Source organism: Notamacropus eugenii, chromosome 1 (assembly GCF_028372415.1).
Source record: "Notamacropus eugenii isolate mMacEug1 chromosome 1, mMacEug1.pri_v2, whole genome shotgun sequence".
NCBI classification, from domain to species: Eukaryota; Metazoa; Chordata; class Mammalia; order Diprotodontia; family Macropodidae; genus Notamacropus; species Notamacropus eugenii.
In genome coordinates, this window is record NC_092872.1 from 618,256,582 (window position 1) to 618,280,028 (window position 23,447).

General features: G+C 40.8%; 1 protein-coding gene across 3 annotated transcripts in view; it reads right to left on the reverse strand.

Moving 5' to 3' along the window:
* The window catches only part of IKBKB (inhibitor of nuclear factor kappa B kinase subunit beta), an 80,850-nt gene that overhangs the window by 35,720 nt on the left and 21,683 nt on the right, over nt 1–23,447 (reverse strand). For all 3 annotated transcript variants that reach the window (XM_072635060.1, XM_072635058.1, XM_072635059.1), the window contains exons 6-9: nt 9,815–9,903; nt 7,288–7,377; nt 4,368–4,492; nt 1,780–1,887 (exon numbers count right to left, since the gene is read on the reverse strand). In XM_072635060.1, coding sequence (XP_072491161.1) covers nt 1,780–1,887; nt 4,368–4,492; nt 7,288–7,377; nt 9,815–9,903 — 412 coding nt within the window. The remainder of the gene's footprint in view (nt 1–1,779; nt 1,888–4,367; nt 4,493–7,287; nt 7,378–9,814; nt 9,904–23,447) is intronic.

The following is a 23,447-nucleotide window of genomic DNA, read 5'->3' on the forward strand; positions in this document are numbered from 1 at the left end:
AGATTGGGAGTCAGCAGCAAATGAGCTCTTCAAACTCTGCTTTGGACACTTATTAGCTCTATGACTATGGAGGGTATGGGCAAATAACCTCTCTGAGCCTCAGTTTTCCTCATCTGTAAAATGAGAAGTTTTGAGTAGATAGCCCCTATGAATATTTTCAGCTCAAAATCCATGATCCTACATGATCCTATTTATTGGTTAATTTTGTAAAACTCTCTCTCTCTCTTCCATTTAAAAAAAATTCTTAGTCACAATGGAAGGGGAGAGGGATATAAAAGGAAATTCAAGTGACTTATAAACGAAAGATGTCAACAAAATTTTTTAAAAATGCTTTCCCAGACACCTCCAGCTATGGAGTGACCTCTCCACCATTGATCTCATTGCACTTATGTCCTATGTCACTCATTTATCAATCACTTCTTATTAACATCTCCTATGTTATTTAATTCTTCTATTGCTATTAATAATTTCCTGTGCTGCCTCCCAATTAGATTTCTTAAAAATACATTTTATGGAAGTCCTTTATCTAACATCACAGTCATTTCCCACCCCTTTCTAGATTGAAATTTCCCTTACAACAAAGAGAAATAACTAAACAGAAACATATAATATGGTAGCTATATCTGTCAATGTATACATAATCTGTCCCTGCAATTCCCCACCTCTCTACTGTGAGGTGGGATATATGTACTATTATATGGTCTTCAGACCCTTTAATGGTTTTTCAGTTACCTAAAATGCAATTTTTTTCTAATGATCTTGTTCATTTATATATATGTATATTAGTCACTTTGTTGGTTCTTGCTTATTTCACTCTGAGCTATTTCATACAAATCTTCCCTTGTTTCTATGAATTCCTGATATATTTATCATTTCTTATTGTGCAGTATTATTCCATTATGATCATAATAGCATCATTTTTCAGCCATTCCCCAATCAATAGATATCTACTTTGTTTCCAGTTCTTTAATATCACAAAGAGTGCTGTTATGAATTCTTTGGTATGTACTAGACCTTTGTTTCTGTCTTTGACTTCCTTGGGATATATGTCCAGTAGTGGGATCCCTGAGTCTAAGGGTGTGGACTTTTCTCATACAATTCCAAATTGTTTTCCAAGAAGACTGGACCACTTCCTAATTATGTGAACAGGGCGCTCATGTGCAGATCATCTCACAGCCCCTCCAACACTCCAACACACCTATCTTTTATAGACTTTACCATTTGCACAGTATGAAGTAAAACCTTAGAGTTATTTTTATTTGCATTTTTCTTGCTAATAGTGATTTAGAGCATATTTTCATGTGGTCGTTTATAGTCTGAAGTTTTTATTTTGAAAACTGCTTGTTCATATCTTCTGACTGATTATTCCTGAATTAGATTTTAAGCTCCATGATGGCAGGAACTATACATAATAATTTTTTTCACCTTCCTTACCCGGGAAAGGGCAAAGCACATAGTAGGGGTTTAATCAGTATTTTTTTGGAATGAATGGGAGTTTTCTGTGACACATACCCACCCCCCAGAGATTGATGACCTAAGTACCCAGCAGAGAATAAAACTTATTCAATCAACCAATCAGTCACTCAACAAGCATATATTAAGCATCTAGTGATCAGACACTACTCTAGGTACTAGATATAAATACAAAGAATGAAATAATCCTTGCCTCCAAGGAGTCTGGTCATCCAGATGCTCATTTTGGATGCTTAGTATCTGAGAGATGCACTATGGTGTTGGTCTATGGCTGATCTAAATGTAGTCAACGGTGTTGTATCTCACCTGTTAAGGTTATTAGGGTATGGTAAACTGCTTGAGAATTTCACCGTTCCAGTCAAGTCTTCACTAACAACGATATCCAGTTCACTCTTCTGTCGAACTTTTGAATGCCTAAAAAGAAGATTTCCCAGAGTGACTGTCTATCCAATGATTCTCTGTACAATCAATCAACCAACATTTATTAAACGCCTAGTAGGTGCCAGGTACTATGGTAAGCACATTAGCCTTTCCTGTTGATACCTGTAACCACTTCTCAGGGGATAGCCCACCACCTTTCAAGTATTTTACTTTACAGCTATATAGGAAATTCATTTTCATTATAGCCCTCATTATGGGCTGGAGGTGAACCTGAGTTTTTAAAAGTTATGCCAGTGGAATACCAACCCTAGTGGGCCTTCTTAAAACTAGAGGGCTTTGAAGAATGGTCCAGAAAAAGAATGTGTGTCTGTTCCTTGAAGCCCAACCTAGCTGAGTTCAGAGAGGCTCATCCCTCAGAAGGATGGTCACCAAGGAATAAGTTAATAGTCATGGCAACTCATGGAACATGGAGCATGGAGAGATTGGGTCCATGGCAGGAGTTCTCACATGCCTGGAATTGGGTATCTTTCAAAGTATTTGAGAAAAAGAGTCACAATTTCAGACTGACTTGTCTAACATAAGAATCATGGTCAAATTCTTTTATCATGGAAAGATGGTACTTTGAGGAGTATAAGAATGATATCTACCTGACAATATTCTTCATAGAAAGAGTTTTTTGCAGTTATTCCTCAGAACATCTAGTTCTTTACTCATCCATGGTATTGATTCATTAGGTTGATTTTACCCAGGAGGGTGCAAATAAATGTTTAACAACTGGCCCACCAGAAAAAATAAAGATACAAGACACACTTTTGAACTTAATCAGCATTATTAACATTTTCTCCATCACTTTTTAAAGTCTAGACAATCGACAAAGCAAAAATCAAGCCCTGTCTTATAGTGTTTGCTGATTTTCAGGGGTAAATGATCACACCGAAGATTTAATAATAGGCTCTTGTGTATAAGCACAGTATAAGTATAAGCATACTCTCTTCTGGGCTTTTCTGAACTTCTCCCCATTCAGACTTTTTTTCTGAGGCAGGTAGGGGGCTCAGTGGACATAGAGTTGCACTTGGAATCAGGAAAACTTGAATTCTAAACCTCCCTCACACACGAAGTAGCCGTAGGACTTTGGGCAAGTCACTCTTCTCTCAAACTGTTTCCTCACTTACAGAAAAGGGATACCAACAGCACATACCTCCCAGGGTTGTTGTGAGGAGCAAATAAGATAATTTTTTTAAAGTGCTTTACCAACCTTACAATGCTATGTAAATGCTAACAATGATCATTTTGTTCAATGCAAAATCTTGAGGTTCTGATGGACAATTTCAAAGAACGTCCCAGTTATACCCAGGCTAAGAATTTTCCAAAGCATGTGGAAATAGAAAAGTTCAGATATCTTCAGGAACAATATTCACCTTATCTTTTTAGAGGTATATATTGGTATAGATTTAGCAGTAATTGTTCTAAAATATAGGCCACATCTCTAAAATGAGATCTTTTGAAAAGAAAAAAAGACGGAGGTATGCATTGAACAAGAGTTGTGTAAAATTATCTTAACAAGGTCAACATTTACTGTGTAAATTTCTTTCATATTCCATTCAATTCCAATGAAGATGTTTTCATTAAATTTTTTATTATTACTTACTCTTTATCTTGGTGACTTACATCATCATCCTCTTAGCAAAGATTTTGTACAAGGTAGATTTTGGGAAGAAATGCAGTTTACATTTGGACCAATAATGAATATGAACCAATGATAAGTTTTAGAATTGTTCACTACAAGTGTTGAAGACATTCTTCTGCAATTTAGTGGTGCTCATGAGAGGCAATGCGGTATATTAGAGAGAACGTAAGAAGCCCTGGCTTCAGAAGAGACCAGGGTTCAGATGCTACCTCCAATACTTACTTACCCATAGCATGGATAAGTCACCTCTCTGAGCCTCCATTTTTGATCTGTAAAATGGCAATAGATATTTATATCTCCTGCCTCATACAATTTTCACGAGGCTCTTTCAAAGCACTATGTAAAATATCAGCTCTTATTATTAACACTACAATTAACAATAATTCATATTTATATAGTATGTTAAGATTTAAAAGGTACCTATATCATAACAACTTCATGAGGGAGGTAGTAAAAATACTGTTTTAAAAGTCAAGATTTTTCAAATGAGGAATCTGATTCAGGTTAAGTAGACTGACCAGGGTCACACAGCTAGAGACAAGATAGGTCAGGACTTGACCCCAGGGTTTTTGACCCCATGACTCCTTCCACAATACCATGTAACCTCTGTATTCAGAATAAAACTGATTGTGAGAAATTATCAAAATAAAAAAGCATACGGAAGGCTTACTTCGGAGATTATTGAAAAAATAATTTTAGAGAGCTTTTATAAAATTGGTATCGCCTAGGCTTAAGGTCAACCGTGTGTCTGCTGGCTGAGTGGAGACAGTGGATAAATGGAAAAGTAGTCACTGGGTCTGTGGGTCACCCACAAACACCCACTCACCATTGCACTGGCTGCCAGTTGGGGAGGAATGGCCTGAACCCTGTGATACACTCAAAGGCCAGGGTCCCAAAGCTCCAGTAGTCCACAGTGACTGTGTACTTTTGTTGTTCCAACAGCTCCGGAGCCTGTGAAGAAACATTGTTGAGTTGGGTCTGAGAAATTCCTCTGTCCTCCAAGCCCCATGGGGAAAGGCAAGACATTCAAACTATGCTCACTTTCACCCTCCTCCAATGTATCTTGGGGGCTAGTAGGTGGAGCCACACCATGCCTGATCTGTGCAGAAAGGGGGTAAAGGAAGGGGATTTCTTATTTAGTTCCTGGGCCCTAATTCCAGGGGTTCCATCTTGTTCTCCTGGTTCAATTTATTAAGCCAGAGGGAAGGACCAACAGGAAGGACTCCTGGACTTTATTTTGATCCTTACTCTGTCTTGGAGGGTTAGGGAGGAGTGCGACAGCAGAGACAGGGAGGAGTTGAATCCCATGCACCCCAATAAGTTTCCCTACACTTCAGTGTTCCCACTCTTTCAGTGAAGTCAGCATCATTGTCATCACCATCATCGTCATCACCATCATCAGCAAAGATTGCACGAGTGCTTGGGAAATGGGTTCGATAAGGAAGATACCAAGAATGTCATTGTGCAGTGAGACACCCCTATGTAGGGAAAAAACTTCTTTTAAACAGGATGGGGAATATTTAGAAAACAGGACTTGTGAGAAATGCATATATTTTCAAATGCCAGAAAAGTCTGATCTCCATGACATACAGTGCCTTTGGTATTTAAGCAACCACATGAAGGGAATGAAGGGATTGGGAAGGAGTGGGAGGCAGCCCCCTGAAATGTTTCTCAGAATACACAAATGACTTGTTTTGCTCCTGGTGCTAAGAAGTACAAGAAGCTCACGATCTAAAGGGGCAGGATAAATGTTGTGAGGAAAGTGCTTTTTAAAGTGCTATATAAATTCACCTCCAGATAGACAGCTGAGGGAATCAGACTACGGAAGCATATTTTCTTCTCTTTCTTTAAAAAAAAATGATTTTTGAAGATGGATAATATAGCAACTTGTTTGGCATGACTGTGCATATTTGTAATGGGTTTTAGTTTTTTGTTTTCTTAATGGGTGAGAGAAGGGATAAGGAGAGGGAGAAAATTTGAAACTGAAAATAAAAGAAAATTGAATTTCAAAGGTGCTACATAAATGAGAGGATAGCTGGTGTAGTACAGTGGATGGAGAGTAGGTCTCAAAACCAGGAAGACCTGGTTCAAGCCTTACCTCTGCCACATATTGGGTGTGAGACTCTTGGCAAGTCAGTTAACTTCTTCATTTGTCTAACAGCATTGGTAGAAGGAGTTTTCTAATAAGGAATTCCCTGGTCTGTACCAGGGAAATCACAGGCGTGGTCCCCAGCTATATGTAAATGAGGAGCATGATAATAATTTTGTATTTGAAAGTCTATAAAATAGGTTCCATGGCCTAGTGGAAAGAATGCTGCCGAACTTGGGAGTCAAGAGACATGGGCTGTAATGCTGTCTTAGGTACTTGCTAGTGATGGAACCAGGAACAAGTAAATTTCTTAAATTTTCTGCATTTTACTTGGCGGGAGGAGGCGGAAGGCCCAAGGACTTCTAATTAGGTATAGCATAGAAGAGATTATTGTTTTAACTATGGGTGGGTCTCAGAAGTGGCCTCCAACTCATAAAAGTCAAGATTCTTGGATTCTGTGATTCAACAAAGGGGAATCCACCTATGAGGAAAGGTGTGGAGGAAAGATAAGCAGGTTTCATCACCATGTTGATTAGAACTGGTGATGAGATTTTATATCAAGTGGGAGATGTACGCCTGGCTTCAGGACAATGGTGCAGGGACAGACAGCAATGATTAAAAGGCATTCAGATGCTGGCTGAATTCTTGACATGGCCTGAGCATCTTGCCATGTAGGATAAGGGGCCTAAGAACAAATTTCTGGGGGAATGCCTATAGACTAGGAAATGGTCAAACAAATAAAACAAACAACATATATAATGACTGCAGCAAAGACCCAGAATCTGAATCTGAAAGCTGACCCTAGAGAATAAACGAACATAGGTGGGTAACTCTGGCCATGCTATGTTATGTGTGTTGTCAGACTTTGCTGATAGATTAGTTGGTTTTGTTAAAACTGTATTTTTTTCTTTTTAAAAAATTCTTTTGTCACAAGAGATGACTCAGTGGGGAAAAAGGGAAAACGGAAATATTTAAAAATGTAGATAATTTAAAAAAAATTAAAAAGACAATAAAATCTCTTAGAGGTGCCCCAACAGCTAGCAGAACATAAATAGATGGTGGGTGGATCCCCTAAAAGAGGCTCTACAGAATCTCCAAAATTATGGCATTCCCAGAGTTATCAGATCCCCAAGTCTAATCAGGAGACTGAAAAATGGGTGAGGTACAATTAGGACAAATTAAGGAAACTATTTCATAGAGCAGGCAATAAACTAATGGTGACAGTAACAGGAAATGGATTTGAAAAAGTCAAACATTTGTTTTTTTTTAAAGATGGAAAAGATGTTTAGTCATCTAACTAAATCCAACTTCCTCAGGTTATAGATGAGCAAACTCAGGCTCAGATGGGGCTGCAGCTTTCCCAGTCACACTGGGAGTTTAAAGTTGAGACCAAATTATAAATGGCTTCTAAGAGAAGCTGGGATGTGACTCACAGAAGGACCACCATGACCCAACCCTTGGGGCTGCTACAAATAGAATATCAGGATGGCTGGTTCATGGGGTTGATCCCACAAGATATCTTTTCCGTGTTCCTGTGAAATATCCAGATGGTGCGGGTGGGGATAAACTGGAAGTGTCTGGAGTCCTGAAAAAAAAGGTGCTTGTGGGCTTATCACAAGAAAAAGCCATGGGTATTTTTGCCAATCCCACCACTTACCAGGTATTGTAGCGTCCCCACGAAGGAAGTACAAAGACTGCCTTGATCCAGCTCTTTGGCATATCCTAGATCAATGATCTTGTGTATTAACTGGAAAAAAAAAAGGGGAAAAAAACCCACTCAATGTTTATGACAATAACATACTGTGACCCTGTTCCAGCACAAACATCTTTGTGCTGGAATGAAGAGATAGTTATGGTAAAGGCATCTACATCGTAGATGGTTGTGAACACCCTGTGTCTGATCCAGCGAGTTCTGATGTCAGAACAATTACCAAGAATGAGTACACACTACAGCATACTGGAACAGAGGTGACTTGACTCCTTTTGGCAGCCGGACCACACATCATGGTTTCCCTAGCTGAGTGTCACCCACGAGACTTTAGGAGACCTGAGAGTTCTGTCACTGAAATCCTAAGATACCAGCCAGGTTGTCCCAGTGTGACCAAAGGCTACTGTTCATCTTCCCACCCAAAAAAACCAAAATTATCTGTCTGCTGCTGCTCACACACAGCTGCTTCTTAGGCAGGAACTTCTGGGAGAGGCTGAAGCACAGGGAAGATGATGGGAACATCACGCGACCACGTTGGGCTTTGTAGCACGCAGACTCACCTTGTTCAATGTGAACTGAGAGCAGTCTTGGGTATGAACTAACTCTCCTGGCCCAAGGGTCAATTTTGCTAGGCATCTCCCCCCATTTCTCCAACCCCACTCTATCCTTTTATCTCAAGCTTGGTCTTTAGATCAGAAGGGTCAAACTCAAGGCTGCAGTTGCCAGGTGGAACGAAATTAAATTTTAATTGGGAAAGGTTTAACCAAATAAATAAAACACAAGATTTATCTTCTAAGTTAAAATGTGGCCCCAGACATTTACTAGCTGTGTGACCCTGAGCACATCATTTAACCCTATTTACCTTGGTTTCCTTATCTGCAAAATGAGCTGGAGAAGGAAATGGCCAACCATTCTAGAACCTCTGTCAAGGAAACCCTAAATGAGGTCACCAACAGTCAGACATAACTGAAAAACAACCAACTACGTGCCAGGCCTGTGTTTATTATTATTAATATCTCATTTTATCCTCAAAATACTCCTGGGAAGTTGGTGCTGTCAGGATCCCGATTTTATTGATGAAGAAACTGAGGCAGAGATTAAGTGACTTGCCCAGGGTCACAAAGCCAGGAAGTGTTGGAGGCTGGCTTTGAACTCAGGTTTCCCTGACTTCAGGCCTAGCGCTCTGTCCACTCTAGGGCCTCTTAAACTTATTCCCTTAGTGACCCCTTTTTTCCATTTTGGCAGCTTTCACTGACATTGCATGACCTGAGAACATGCATAGTGCAAAGTGCACATGCTTTGTGTTCAGAACCAAGGCTGCCGTGAAGTTATACAATGTGATCCTGAAATACCTGGGATTTATTGCACATTTGATTTTGAGTTAATTTTTGGTTATTGTGCATTCAGAAATCTTTAACTGTTGCCAAATTTTTCATGATTCCATTTGGGGTAAAGACCCACAGTTTAAGAAGTGCTGCACTATCTGCCAAAAGACCTAGTCCCTGCCAACAGTGGTCACACAGCTAGTAAGTGTCTGAGGCTGGATTTGAACTTAGATCTTTCTGACTCCAGACCTAGCATTCTAATCCACCATATTACCTAGCTACTGAAAGACTTAGTCCATGGATGGGGAACCTCTGGTCTCAAGGTCACATGTGGCCCTCTACGTCCTCAATGCAGTCCTTTGACTGAATCCAAATTTCACAGAACAAATCCTTTTATTAAGGGGGCTGAAGGTTCCCTATCTTTTGTTCTGTGAAGTTTGGATTGAGTCAAAGGACTGTACTTGAGGACCTAGAGGGCCACATGTAGCCTCGAGGCGCCAGGTTCCCCACCCCTGACCTAGTCCCTGGCAGCAGTGGCCTCCACTCACCATCCCCTGAACTTAGGCTGCTACAAACAACAGAATAAATACCAGGAAGGTTGGATTGTGGGTCTGACCCAGCAACTTCAGTTTCCTATGTTCCCATGAAACATCCAGATAAGTGGATGGGTGGGGAGATACTTCCTCCAGATATCCCCTGCCACCCAGATTTCTCTTCTGCCCAGGCACACACAAGTTTTCATGCCTAAAAGGCTCAGTATTGGCCTCAAGATCTAGAACTGGCTTTCAACTGGTCTCCAGTATAGCAACCAAAGTGGGGGCTCTCAACATCAGTGGGAATTGAGGTCTCATTTTAAGAACTGTAGGGCCCTTGAGGGTAAGGGGCAAACAATATTTTCCTTATCAGACCTCTGCCACCTGGGCTCTTTACAATGCCAGCCATACAAATGCACTCCGATCTGAAGAAGTCTCCTACTGAGCTGGGTTGTTCAAGCTATTAAAAGTGGTTCCAGAGAAAATCAAAGCTTCACACAAGGAAGTGAAAATACAAACAGAGAGGCAGGAAAACATTTCCTCTTCCCATCAAGAATGGGCTCCGGGAGAAGAATGCTCCATACACACCACCAGTCACCAGACGCTGGCTCCACTCACCCTTTTTTCTCCTTGTTGCAGGACGATATTTTCAGGCTTCAGGTCCCGATGGATGATTCGGTTTTCGTGAAGGTATCTAAGTGCCGAAGCTGTGGTTTGGAAAGGGAACAGTTGTCAGGTCTAGAGAAGAGCTCACATTGTAGAATTTTCCCCATTACTTTACAGCTCAACCCTGAACTCTTTACAATTGTCCGAGGTGTTTAAGAAAGAAAAGACTGGAATGCATAGTGCTCACTTATACTGGGCAATTTTTTTAATTAAAAATTTTTTTTATTAATGACAAGAACCCCTGACATTCACATAGTGATTTTTTGGTTGTACTTTTGACATTATTAGCACTGGGAACTTCTGGGGAGAAAGCTCCCGCCAAAGATGCAAGGGGAAGACAAGTGATTATTTGGAGAGCTGCCTGGGGGCCTGGCCCTGAGAAGCTAGGTGAATTCCAAAGATCACACAGCTAGGATGTGTGAGAGGTCCTGAATCCAGGTCCTTTCTTATTCTTAGGCTTGGTATCTCTCCAATACGCCAGTCCATCACTCTCTAGATTCAAGTTTTACAAATTGCTTTGCCCACAATCATTCCAGGACGTAGGTAGTATAAATTCTCATTTTACGGAGGAAACTACTGAGGCACAGAATTTTCTAACAATCAAAGCTATCCCTGAATAGAATGGGCTGCCTCATGAGAAAGAGATTCTCCCATAATGCAAGTGTTCAAGGCAAGGCTGAACGACCACAAAATGACAAAAGGAATGTATTAAGTTGAGGAGGATACTGTGAGGTATAATTATGTTGGAGACACAGCAGAGTATTTCATTCATAGTGATGACCAAAATCTGTACACCAGGATGGTATAGTAGAAAGGCACTAGACTTGGGAGTGAGGAGAAAAGACCTGAGTTCAAATGTATACTTTGATGTATATTAAGTGTGTGACTTTGTACAGCTTACTTGACCCCTATAAATCTCATTTTTTTCTTATATAGAATGAAGATAATAATACTTGTATTTCCTATCTCAAAAGATTGCTATGAGAAGGGAGCTTGGTAAGCCTGAAAGCACTATGTCATTATTATTGCCAGAAGTTTAATCAGTCAGTCCATAAGCATGCATTAAATACCTGTTATATGCCAAGTGTTGTTATTGTGGCAAGTGAAAATTTTTAAGAGATAGAATTTCTGGATAAACTATAATCGATTTTTATTAATAATAGCGGCAAGTAATCAATAAAATGAACTCTGCTATTCCTCTTGGTGATCAAAGAAACCTAACATGGTGTACCTTGAAGACTTACAAAGCTTTTGGAAAAAGGGATGCACCTGAGGGTGGAAATCAACTCTGATTGATTAACAAGTAATGAAAGAATGACCATAGTGAGATGTGGGCTTCCTTTAACGAGGGGCTGGAGGTCTGATCATTCAGTCCTGGACAAAGAGACTTATCCCTTCCCAGACCTTCCCAGTCCAGGGCAATCTAGACAAAAGGGGGAATTCATTTCTACTCAGACCTGTGGGGATTAAAACACAACGGACTGGAATTCACCAATTCACCTAGACTAGAATTTCTCTTGATCATTCGATCAGACCTAAATTTTCCCAGATGGGTACATTTTGCCCAAGATTTCATCTCATTATCTGCCCTGCACTATTCAGGCTGGCTGAATAATCTACTGGGGCTGATTTCTGAAAGGGGAAACATCTTCGTCCTAATTCAATAATTGGTTGTTAATATAAGAGAGAAATAGTCATTTCTCTCTCAGTATTAAGAGCTGAAGAAAGAAAGGCAAAGGACAGGGGTCCCTGCTCTCAGGAACTCAGTCTGATGAGGGAAAGGATAGGCAAACAACTGCGTACAAACAAGTATCATAAAACGGATATTGTATAAATTGGAGATAATCAATAGAGGCAAAGCCCTAGAATTAAGAGGGATTGGGAAAGGCTTCTTATGGTAGTGGGATTTTGGTTGAGACTTGAAGAAAACCAGGAGGCAGATATGAGGAGGACGAGCATTCCAGCAGTGAGGCACAGTCAATGAAAATGCCCAGAGTTGGGCGATGGAGTGTCTGGGAGGCCAGGGTCCCGGATAGCACAGTGTATGGGGGAGAGCAAGGTGCAAGAAGGTCGGAAAGGTAGGAGGCAATCAGTTTATAAAGGGTTCTGAATGCCATTTAGTAGGTCAGAAAATCAAAGAACCAGATTAAAATGTAATTAGGAAATGCTTAACAAAATAAAATAAAATAATAAAGAAATTAATAAAAGTAAAATGTTAATTTGGGGTTTTCTAAGTCAATATGAGGACCACAGAGAGCACTTATTTCAACAGTCTCCTTTTATAGATGAAGAAACTGAATCACAAAAGGATGAAGGAAATAAGCATTTATTTTGTACCTACCATATGCAGGCACTGGGACATTTTTTTTTTCACAAATATCTCATATCAAAGACTATAAGGCAGAGATTGGCCTAGAACCTGACTTCCTTTAAAAAAAGTCCAGTGTTATTTCTATTATACTATTTGTTTTAGTAGAGTTCATGAAAATATGTCAGTGATCATATCTTGTATTTGCATAACAGTTCATAGTTTTCAAGAGCTACGTAATCTCATCTGATTCATACAGCAACTTTCAATGCAGGCAGGTCAGACGCTTATCAGACAGATAAATGCAGACAGCAGCGTGCAAAGAGGTTACTACCAAGTGACTTGTCTGAGATCACATAGAACTAGGGGCTAGAACCTATGTTTTCTGGTATCTGATACTGAAAAATAACTGATATTTCTGGCACTTCAAAGTTTGCAAAGGGCTTTTGTTTGACCTTTAAAATAACCCCATGAGATAGGAACTGCAAGTTATTTTACAGATAAGGAAACTGAGGCTTGTGAAGGTCACGTGATTTGCCTGTGGTCACATAGCTAGCAAAGGGGAGATCTGAACTCAGATCTTCCAGACTTCTAGTTTATTCTCTACGACAGCATTTCTTGCTTCTTTATAGGAAATATCTTCTGTCTCTCTCCATCACAAACTTCTCCTTTCCCTAACTTCCCTCCAAATTAAAGCAATGGCCTCTCCCTAAGCCTTGTTTAATAGGGAACACTTGGACCCCATCATTATTGAAACAAAACCCTCCTATTTCCTTGGCAGTGGGAAACCTACTAGTTCAGAGAAAAAAGACTGGCTACTATGTCAAACTAGTCATCGCTGACTCATCCAAGCCAGAAAAGTAAGATGAGCTAATGCTGACAAAAGATGAGATAAGGCTACATGTATGGCAGAGGCCAGTCACAGGCCTGCTGGAAGATGGTAGTGTGGGCAGGGTATGCACTGGCCTTCAGGAAGCTGAGACAGAGCCCTTATTTTAGAGTAAGGAAGGGCCCCCATCATATACCCTTGAGATCTCAGAACATGAATCTCTCCAAACAGAAGGAAACATACTTGAGTATTTTCAGAAAGGATAACGATCAAGAAATATGTCTATAGCATCCTTTACAGGACTTCCTTGAGCTATTTTAGGAAAGTATTAACACATCAGAGGAGGGGTGGTCCTTCCAGGCAATGGACAGGGTCCCCAAGGCCATCTGGACATCAGTAATAAAGGGATCAGAATGGACTTGGATGACATTGGCTTCTTTGGGGTGGGGATGGGGAGCCCAACCAGTGATTTCTTCAAAATACAGAACTCTCAATGAGAAAACTCCCTTTAAAAATGCAGATTGGCTATTTAGTTTTACAGAATTGCCTAGGGACCTTATAAGGGTAATGCGTCAAATGCAGGATTTGAACCTGGTCTTCAGGATTTGTGGCTAGCTCCTAGACCACAAAGCTTCTTTCTTTATCTAAAGAAATGCCTCAATTTTTGAAAAATCTGAATTATAGATTAATTTTACAGACAGAAATGTAATTCTGTTTACATTGCTTATTGCTAGGTAAACAGCATCGTTTATACTTAAGCAGCCTAAGAGTCTCCTAAAAGAAATTCTTTCATCTTAGGATAGGAGAAACCAGAGACAACTAGGTAGAGCCCTGGGCTGGGAGTCAGAAAGACCAGAGTTCAAAATGGGCCTCAGGCGCTTATGACACTGTGGCCCTGAGCAAGTCACTTACTTTTTGTCAGTCTCAGTTTCCTCATCTGTAACATGGAGATAATAATAGCACCTACTTTATAGTGTTGTTGTAAGGAATAAATGAGGTAACGTTTGTAAAGTGCTTTGTTTCCTGTTCAGTGGTGCCTGACTTTTCATGACCCCATTTGGGGTTTTCTTGGCAAAGATCCTGGAGTGGTTTGCCATTTCCTTCTCCAGCTCATTTTACAGATAAGGAAACTGAGGCAAACAGGGTTATGTGACTTGCCCAGGGTGACATAGCTAGGAAATGTCTTAGGCTAGATTTGAACCAATGAAGATGAGTCTTCCTGATCCCAAAGTATAAAGTGTTAAGTGAACCTTTAAAACCCTGTGTAAATGCTAATTACTATTACTAATCTCAGAGGAAAGGTCCTCAGAACCTATCTAGCCCAACCAATCCCTCATTTTACGAATGACGAACCTAAACTTTACCCTGCTGGGAATTTAGCTCTAGTAGTTAACCCAGACATGGAGACATTGAATTTGGAATCAAAAAGTGAGTGAGGGGTTTGACTGTACTCCATAGATATAAATGAACCCAGATAGGTATACAGGCTGTAGTCCCTGAAGCTGGTGAGGCTGAAGCTGGTTGCTTGAGTTCAGGCATCCTGAGCTGTAGCTGGGTTTAAGGCTCATTTGGTGTCCACACTAAGTCTGCCACCAATCTGGTAAGCCCCTGAGACTGGAAAGCTGCCAGGCTGCTTATGGAGGGGTTAATTGGAAAAATGGAGCAGGTTAATGCTTCTGTGGGCAGCTAGGGGTCAAGGTGGATAGAATGCCAAGCCTAGAATCAGGAAAACCTGAGTTCAAATCTGGCCTCAAACACTTGCTAGCTGTGTGACCCTAGGCAGGTCACTTAACCTTATTTGCCTCAGTTTCCTCAGCTATAAAGTGAGTTGGAGAAGGAAATGGCAGACCATTCCAGTATCTTTTCCAAGAAAACCCCAAAAGGGGTCACAAAGAGTCAGATACAACTGAAAAACTATTAAACAACAAAAAACCTTCTGTGCCAATCAGTATGGGGAGTGTACCTGTGAGTGGCTGCTGCCTTTCCAAACTGGTCAAATAGTAAGATCTAGTTTCAACACACAAACAAATAAATAAATAAAATTAGCCTAGTTGGGAGTGACCATTTTGAGATATTTTGGGGAAGATAGGGGAAAAAAAACCCACTGGAGAAGGGTGGATTCTGTAGAGTTAAAAAAAAAAAAAGATTCTGAGGACTTCAGAGAAACGAGGGACAAAATCAACTAGGCAGGGCAATGAGAAAGGTCTGTGACTTCTGTGTGGTAGTAGGAGCTACTGGAAGCTTGAGGTGTGGTAGGTGACACTATCAGTGTCTGCCAAGATCGCTTCCTCTGACTTCTCTGCAGTGAGCATCTCTCAGCTCCCCTCAGGAAATCCCCATGGAAAGGTCTCAAACTGCTTCTCTGCACGCCTAACAGCACTTATCTTTCACGACTCTGTTTTTCGTAAGTCCTAGGCTTGGGGTCTTGCTCGTCCCTGCCAGTTTTGGAGCTGCCAGGCCTACTGTGGCGTTTCCTCTCCCAGATGAGCAGTGGGTAATTTGGGGCGTGCTACATCTCCCCCTTTTCCTTCTCCCACTCTCTCTCACTTTCAGCCAAACAGGAAATCTGATTGAGTGATCGCCTTTCAGTGATCTGCCCATGTTACTACTAACATGATTGCTGGAGGTTGACTAGAGAGCACTTCCCTTCCCTTGCTTCTTTACCCTACCCCTCTCCCTATTGAAGCAAAATAAGCAAAGGTCTTTAGTAATATTCCCATTGCCTCAAAAATCAGAGTAATTCTCCCTGACACACAGGCCCCTCAAAGTTTCCCAAAGAGCCCGTTTCCTTACAGATATTCTATTTGCTGCCTCCATGCTGAACTGGCATTGTTACACAATGGTGTCCAATTCAATTAAAAACAACCTTAAATGGTTACCAAGGCAGGGTACTGTAGCAGAGATCTGGCATGGGAGATAAGAACACCTGGGTTCAGTTCTTGTCTCTGACACATCCTAAGGTAAGCCTGACATCTCCATGCCCCCGAACTCTCTGAGACTCTAAGCTGCAGAAAAGCCCCTGATTTGCATTGGTGTGGTATGCTGGAGAAAAAGTCCTGGTATTGGAATCAGAGGACTGGGATTCATATCCTACCTCTGAGACCTTGGTTAAGTCATTTAACCCAGGTGGGGCTCAGTTATCTGTAAAATAAGGCAGTTGGACTAGATTGGCTTCTGAAGTACCTTTCAGCTCTAGAACTATGATGTTAGAAGCAGAAAAAAAATACACACAAGAATTGGAGTAATATAAATTTTAAAGTGACTAAAAAGAAGCTGGATTCTGTGTAAATAAAAAGTCAGTAATGGTTAGGAAGAACAGATAATAAAATAAAACAAGAATTAAAGCTAACATTTATATGATACATTAAGGTTTGCAAGTAATTTACAAATATCTCATTTTATCATTTGTCTCTCTCAGCGGGACCTATGAGGGCAAAAATGTTGTACAGGAGCAGGTCATGCCTCAAAATTGGGTGTTTTTGTGTAATTTGTTTTTCTTTGTTAAGAGGGAGAGTTCAGCTGGGGTGAGATGGAGGCTGGGAGTCATATTCACTGCTACCTTGGAATATGCTTTTTACAGATCCCTTTCCTTTGTCTACCATATTCAGTCAGTCATTAAGTCTTGCTAATTTTTTCGCAAAATCTTTGAATTAGAAGGGTCCCCTGTGGCCATTTAGTCCAGTCCAATATATACTGGACAGGGATCCTTCAGTTTCTGCTAGAAGACCTCCAAGGAGGAGAGTAATCCATGCTACTTTTGGACAGCTCTAATTGTTAAGAGGTTTTCTTGAAACAATTCCAAGGAGCCATGATGAGGATAACTATCCATCTCCAGAAAGATAACTGATGAACTCTGAATGCAGACTGAAGTGTATTTTGTTTCACTGTCTTTATTTTTTTTGGCCTTTTTTCCCCCAATAGGGCCAATATAGAAATATGTTTTACATGACTTCACATGTACATTGATATTATATTGCCTGATTTCTCAATGGGGAGGGGAAGGACCAGAAGGAGGGAGAAAATTTGGAACTCAAAAAAATTTTTAAATGAACATCAAAAATAAATTAATTTTTAAAAATACCTTTCAGGGAGGAGGGGGGAGGGAATAAAATGCCTTCTCTTGACCACCCTAGAACTCAAATGTCCCCCTCTTCTTAATTTCTGCTGTCATTGTTAATTTAATTATCTATTATTAACATATTATTTCAGTGGTTTTATGTGCTTTAATATAATCTCCTTGTAGATTGAGGCCAAGTTTTATAACCACATAGTACAGGAATACACATGTAGCTGGTGCTTTCGTGTGACCCTGAGCAAGTCCCTTATCCTCTGTCTGCCTTAGTTTCTTCACTAGCAAAATGGAGAAAATAATAGCACCAACTCCCCAGGGTTGTTGTGAGGATAGAATGAGATAATATTTGAAAAGTACTTAGCACAGTGCTTGGAACAAAGTATGTGCTTAATAAATGCTTATTCCCTTCCCCTAATCTAGAACAGGGCAGTTAGGTGGCACAGTAGATAGAGTGCTAGGTCTGGTGTCAGAAAGACCTGAGTTCAAATCTGACCTCAAATATTTACTAGCTGTGTGACCCTGGGTAAGTCACTTGATCCTGTTTGCTGTTTTCTTATTTGTAAAATGAGCTGGAGAAGGACATGGCAAACCACTCCTGTATCTTTGCCAAGAAAACCCTAAATGGGGTCACAGAGAGTTGGACATGACTGAAAAGTCTCAGCAACAATAAAAATCTGGAATACTGTATTATTCAAATTACACTAACAGATGAAAGCATAAGGTCAACAATGTCTGAACAAATGAGAATTGTATAGATTCTATTTGCTCTTAATTAATTCAGTTCAGCACAATGAAGCCTATGAGCCACATCAGGCAAGATAAGTGCTAGCCACTGGGTTACAAAGACAAAAATAGTCCTCATTCCTAAAGAGCTGACATTTTTATGGGGGAGGAGAGAATACCTCATGTACATATATAAGCACACTACAATGTAAGGAATGAAGGGGATGCAATGCTCCCAGAATATTGGAGGAGGCAGAGAATATTTTCAACTGGAAGGATTAGCCAAAGCTATGTAGAGAAGGCAGAAACTGATCAAGTAAAGATAAAGATTCTTGAGACATGAGGATGGAGAGGGAGTTCATTTCAGGCATGGGGACTGCTCAGGCTAATGCAGAGAAGCTGAAGATAGTTTGTTGACTCCATCCTAATTCTCTGCAATCCACTCTGAATTGATAGAAACAAACCCTAAGATAATGTGAGAATTGGCAATTAGGAATATATAGAGCATGGAAAATGTCTGTACTAATGCCGTAATCACTGGACCATTTAGGAAAAGCTATTGCTCAGCACTTCACCGAGTATAAAAAGTGCAGACAGTTTTTATGAAGAGGATGCTGACCAGCTTTTTTCCCCCCATTGACTGAGGGCTAAATAAAAGGAATAGTCTTACATTGATCTAGAAGATATTTGGGGTAGAAATAAAGAAGAACTTCTTTAACGCAAGGAGAACTAAGATTTCTTGATGGGAATAGATAACAGAGGAAGTCAGTCTTCTTAAAAATTTTAAAGGAGACAACAATGATCAGTTCTGGTCGACTGGTTCCCAATTTCAGGTTGTGACGTAAACATAGATGTGGAGGATCACAGGCCTCCAAAGACTCTTCAGAAAAAGTTGGGTTCTCCCCAGTGATGACATGTCCAAAAAGATTAGAGAAGAAGGGAAAGGACCCTGCTGTACAAAAACATTTATAGCAGCATAAAATATTTTTATGGTGATAAAGACATGGAAAACTAAGGGAGTACTTACCAACTGGGGAGTGGCTGAGCAAATTATGGTATATGAAGGAGATGAAATATCATTATGTTGAAAGAAATGATGAAGAGGAATAGTCTCAGTGAAATCTTAGAAGACTTGTAGGAAATGATGCAGAGTGAAGTGAGCAGATCCAAGAGAACACTTCATATAGGAACAACACTCTAAACACAAGCAATTTGGAAGGACTTGAGAACTCTAACCATAATTCCAGAGGACTGATGATGAGGCATGCTACCTACCTCTTGACAGAGAGGTGTTGGCTTCAAGGTGAAGACCAAGAGATATTTTTGTACATGGCCAATATGCAAATCTGTTTTGCTTGACTAAAGGCAAGTGCATGGGACAGTGTATAGAGCTCTAGGCCTAGAGTGAGGAAGATCTGAGTTCAAATCTGGCATCAGACACTTAGTTGTATGATCCTGAGCAAGTCACTTAACTTGTGTGGGTCAATTTCCTCATCTATAAAATGGGGATAATAACAGCACTACTTCTCAGGTTGGCTATGAGGATCAAATAAAATAATATTTGTAAAGAGCTTAGCACATAATAGGTGCTTATCATACGAATGTTTCCTTTCTTCCTAAGTGTATCTGTTATGAGGTTTTATTATTTTTTTCTTTCTCAAAGGGAAGGGTGAATGAGAAAAAGTAGGTCTTCGTTAATTGAAAAAGAAATTATTTTTTTTTAAAAAGAAAGAAACCAGCACCAAATAAAGATAATGCCTAGGGTAAGCCAAACAAAATTAAAATTACTTTATAAGATAACAAAACAAGTTGCCAAAAAGGAGCAAAAGAAAGCCTTCCAACCTCACTACTTCATCTTCAGTGACTTAGGGTATGGAACCTTGGCCAACAATACTAAAGGAGAAGTTGCTGATTTGGTCAGGGATGGAATGTACATGACATAATCACACTACCCGTGGAAAGACAACAAGATGGCTGGAAGGATGGACTTCCACTCTCACACAATGACTCCTTCCTAGGATCACCGGTCCCTTCTCAGGAGACCTCCATAGTAATGAGCCACACTTTGTGGTCAGTGCTGGTGTTGTATAAGACAGTCCTAACATCAAATTGTGCTTGTGGGAGGGTAGGAGAGGGAGGGCAAAAGGATGCCCCCTCCTAGGAGAAGATAAGGGAAGGCTGTAGCACTCTGAGTCTTCTCTCCTCCAAGGTGCCATATCTTCTCTTCTCTCTTCCTTCTTACCCATGCTCTATCCTTAAACAATTTTTTGGAGGCAATTGGGATTGAGTTGCCCAGGGCCACATAGCTAATAAGTGTCTGAGGCCAGATTTACACTCAGGTCCTTCTGACCCCAAGGCCAGTGTTCTACTCACTGGGCCACCTAGCTACTATCAAAGACATCAAAAGGGTATGAGTGAGAGTAGAGCACACCACAGAGGCCAAAGGAAAAGTGTTGGAGGGAGAACGAATGGCGGGGAGGAGTCCCCACTAATACCCCCAGAGCGCAGCTTGAGAACCCTGCTCAAGAAAAGTATGTCTGTGCTATGTAGAAACACAAAGTGATCCCTTAGATTGCTCCATGCCACCCCTCTATAGCCCCACATTGCTTACCTGTACCAATCACCTTCTTTATTGCTTTCTGATTTCCTAGGGAATCTATGTGTCTAAGGTCTACTCCTGCTACCTTCTAGCCTCCACATCACCTGTGGGAGCTACCAAGTTTGGAGGAACAGAGAAGTCCCTCCGAAGGTTGCCATTAACACTCAGCCCATTCCTGGATCCCCACCTGGATTCCTCATACAATGCTTCAAAGACCAGGCGACTGAGAGAAGCAGAAGATTGTAGGAGCAGGTAATATGGACTTGTGAACTATAAGGCCTGGGTTCTAAATCCTGACTCTGCCACTAAATAGCTGTATGACCCTTGAAAAGTCCCTTAATCTCTGAGCCTCAGTTTCCTTAGATGGGAAAGAGAGATAATTATCTTTTCATGACTTACCTCAAAGGACTATATTGAGGAAAAGCTCTAGGTACAAGTTATTAGTATCAAAAGGCCATACAGGGGGGCGGAGCCAAGATGGCAGAGTAGAAAGACAAAAAAATGCAGGCTCTCCCCACACAACCCATAAAATACCTATAGAGAGGGACTCTCAACAAATTTTGGAGCAGCAAAAGTGGAGAACAACAGAGTGGATGAGATTTCCAGCCCAGGGTGACCTAAAAGGCCCACGGGAAAGGTTGGTTGCACCGGAAGCAGAGCCAAGCACGGAGCCCAGCCCAGCCTTGGCCACACTCGAGCAGCACAACTAGACTCTGGGAGGAGGGTGGAATCTCTAGTCGCAGCAGCAGGTCCTCAGATCCCTCAACCCACAGGTGCCAAAGGTCAGTGATGGAGTTTTCTCCGTTGCCCAGGAAGGGAGAAGGGCCTTCCCATAGCTCTGGCCTCAGGCAGCAGCCCACAGAGGCCACATCGGGAAGGCAACAGCAGATCTTAAGGCAGCCTCTACAGCAGCCCGAGACCATTGCTGGATCGTAAAAACCCCTGGGGGCACCGAGGGACCTGGTCTTTGTCTTGCAGTGATTGGGGGTCCTGCCCCCACAGCTTGACTGAATCCCACCTCCCCAGTGCTAGCTTGGCTGAACTGGAGGTCAGGTGCCTGTGGAAAGGAAACTCTGCTAAGATTTGGGGCACAAAAATCCTTTCCTGTACCCAGACCAGTACATGCTTGATTGTGCCACCTTGGAGGAACTAATATCTTACAGGTCCTCAGAGTATACCCTACTCTTGACAAAGGACCCAAAAGTCAAGTAACTGGTTGGGAAAATGCCCAAAAAAGGGAAAAAAAAATAAGACCATAGAAGGTTACTTTCTTGGTGAACAGATATCTCCTCCCATCCTTTCTGATGAGGAAGAACAATGCTTACCATCAGGGAAAGATGTAAAAGTCAAGGCTTTTGTATCCCAAACATCCAAAATAAATATTCAATGGTCTCAGGCCATGGAAGAGCTCAAAAAGGATTTTGAAAATCAAGTTAGAGAGGTGGAGGAAAAACTGGGAAGAGAAATGAGAGAGATGCAAGAAAAGCATGAAAAGCGGGTCAACACCTTGCTAAAGGAGACCCAAAAAATTGCTGAAGAAAATAACACCTTGAAAAATAGGCTAACTCAACTGGCAAAAGAGGTTCAAAAAGCCAATGAGGAGAAGAATGCTTTCAAAAGCAGAATTAACCAAATGGAAAAGGAGGTTCAAAAGCTCACTGAAGAAAATAGTTCTTTCAAAATTAGAATGGAACAGATGGAGGCTAATGACTTTATGAGAAACTAAGAAATCACAAAACAAAACCAAAAGAATGAAAAAATGGAAGATAATGTGAAATATCTCACTGGAAAAACAACTGACCTGGAAAATAGGTCCAGGAGAGACAATTTAAAAATTATGGGCCTACCTGAAAGCCATGATCAAAAAAAGAGCCTAGACATCATCTTTCATGAAATTATCAAGGAAAACTGCCCTGATATTCTAGAACCAGCGGGCAAAATAAATATTGAAGGAATCAACCGATCACCTCCTGAAAGAGATCCAAAAAGAGAAACTCCTAGGAACATTGTGGCCAAGTTCCAGAGTTCCCAGGTCAAGGAGAAAATACTGCAAGCAACTAGAAAGAAACAATTCAAGTATTGTGGAAATACAATCAGGATAACACAAGATCTAGAAGCTTCTACATTAAGGGATAGAAGGTCATGGAACATGATATTCCAGAAGTCAAAGGAATTAGAACTAAAACCAAGAATCACCTACCCAGCAAAACTGAGTATAATACTTCAGGGGAAAAAATGGTCTTTCAATGAAATAGAGGACTTTCAAGCATTCTTGATGAAAAGACCAGAGCTGAAAAGAAAATTTGACCTTCAAACATAAGAATCAAGAGAAGCATGAAAAGGTAAACAGCAAAGAGAAATCATAAGGGACTTACTAAAGTTGAACTATTTACATTCGTACAAGGAAAGACAATATTTGTAACTCTTGAAACTTTTTTCAGTATCTGGATAGTTGGTGGGATTACACATACACACACACACACACACACACACACAGAGACAGAGACAGAGAGACAGAGAGCAGAGGGTGAATTGAATAAGATGGGATCATATCTTAAAAAAGTGAAATTAAGCGGTGAGAGAGAAATATATTGGGAGAAGAAAGGGAGAAATGGAATGGGGCAAATTATCTCTCAGAAAAGAGGCAAGTAAAAGATTTTTCAGTGGGGGGAAAAAAAGGGGAGGTGAGAGAAAAAATATGAAGCTTACTCTCATCACATTCGACTAAAGGAAGGAATAAAATGCACACTCATTTTGGTATGAAAACCTATCTTACAATACAGGAAAGTGGGGGAGAAGGGGATTAGCAGAGTAGGGGGGATGATGGAAGGGAGGACAGTGGGAGGAGAGAGCAATTTGAAGTCAACACTCTTGGGGAGGGACAGGATCAAAAGAGGGAATAGAAGAAATGGGGGGCAGGATAGGATGGAGGGAATTATAAGTTAGTCTTACACAACATGACTATTATGGAAGTCATTTGCAAAACTACACAGATATGGCCTATATTGAATTGCCTGCCTTCCCAAAGGGAATGGGTAGGGAGGGAAGGATGAA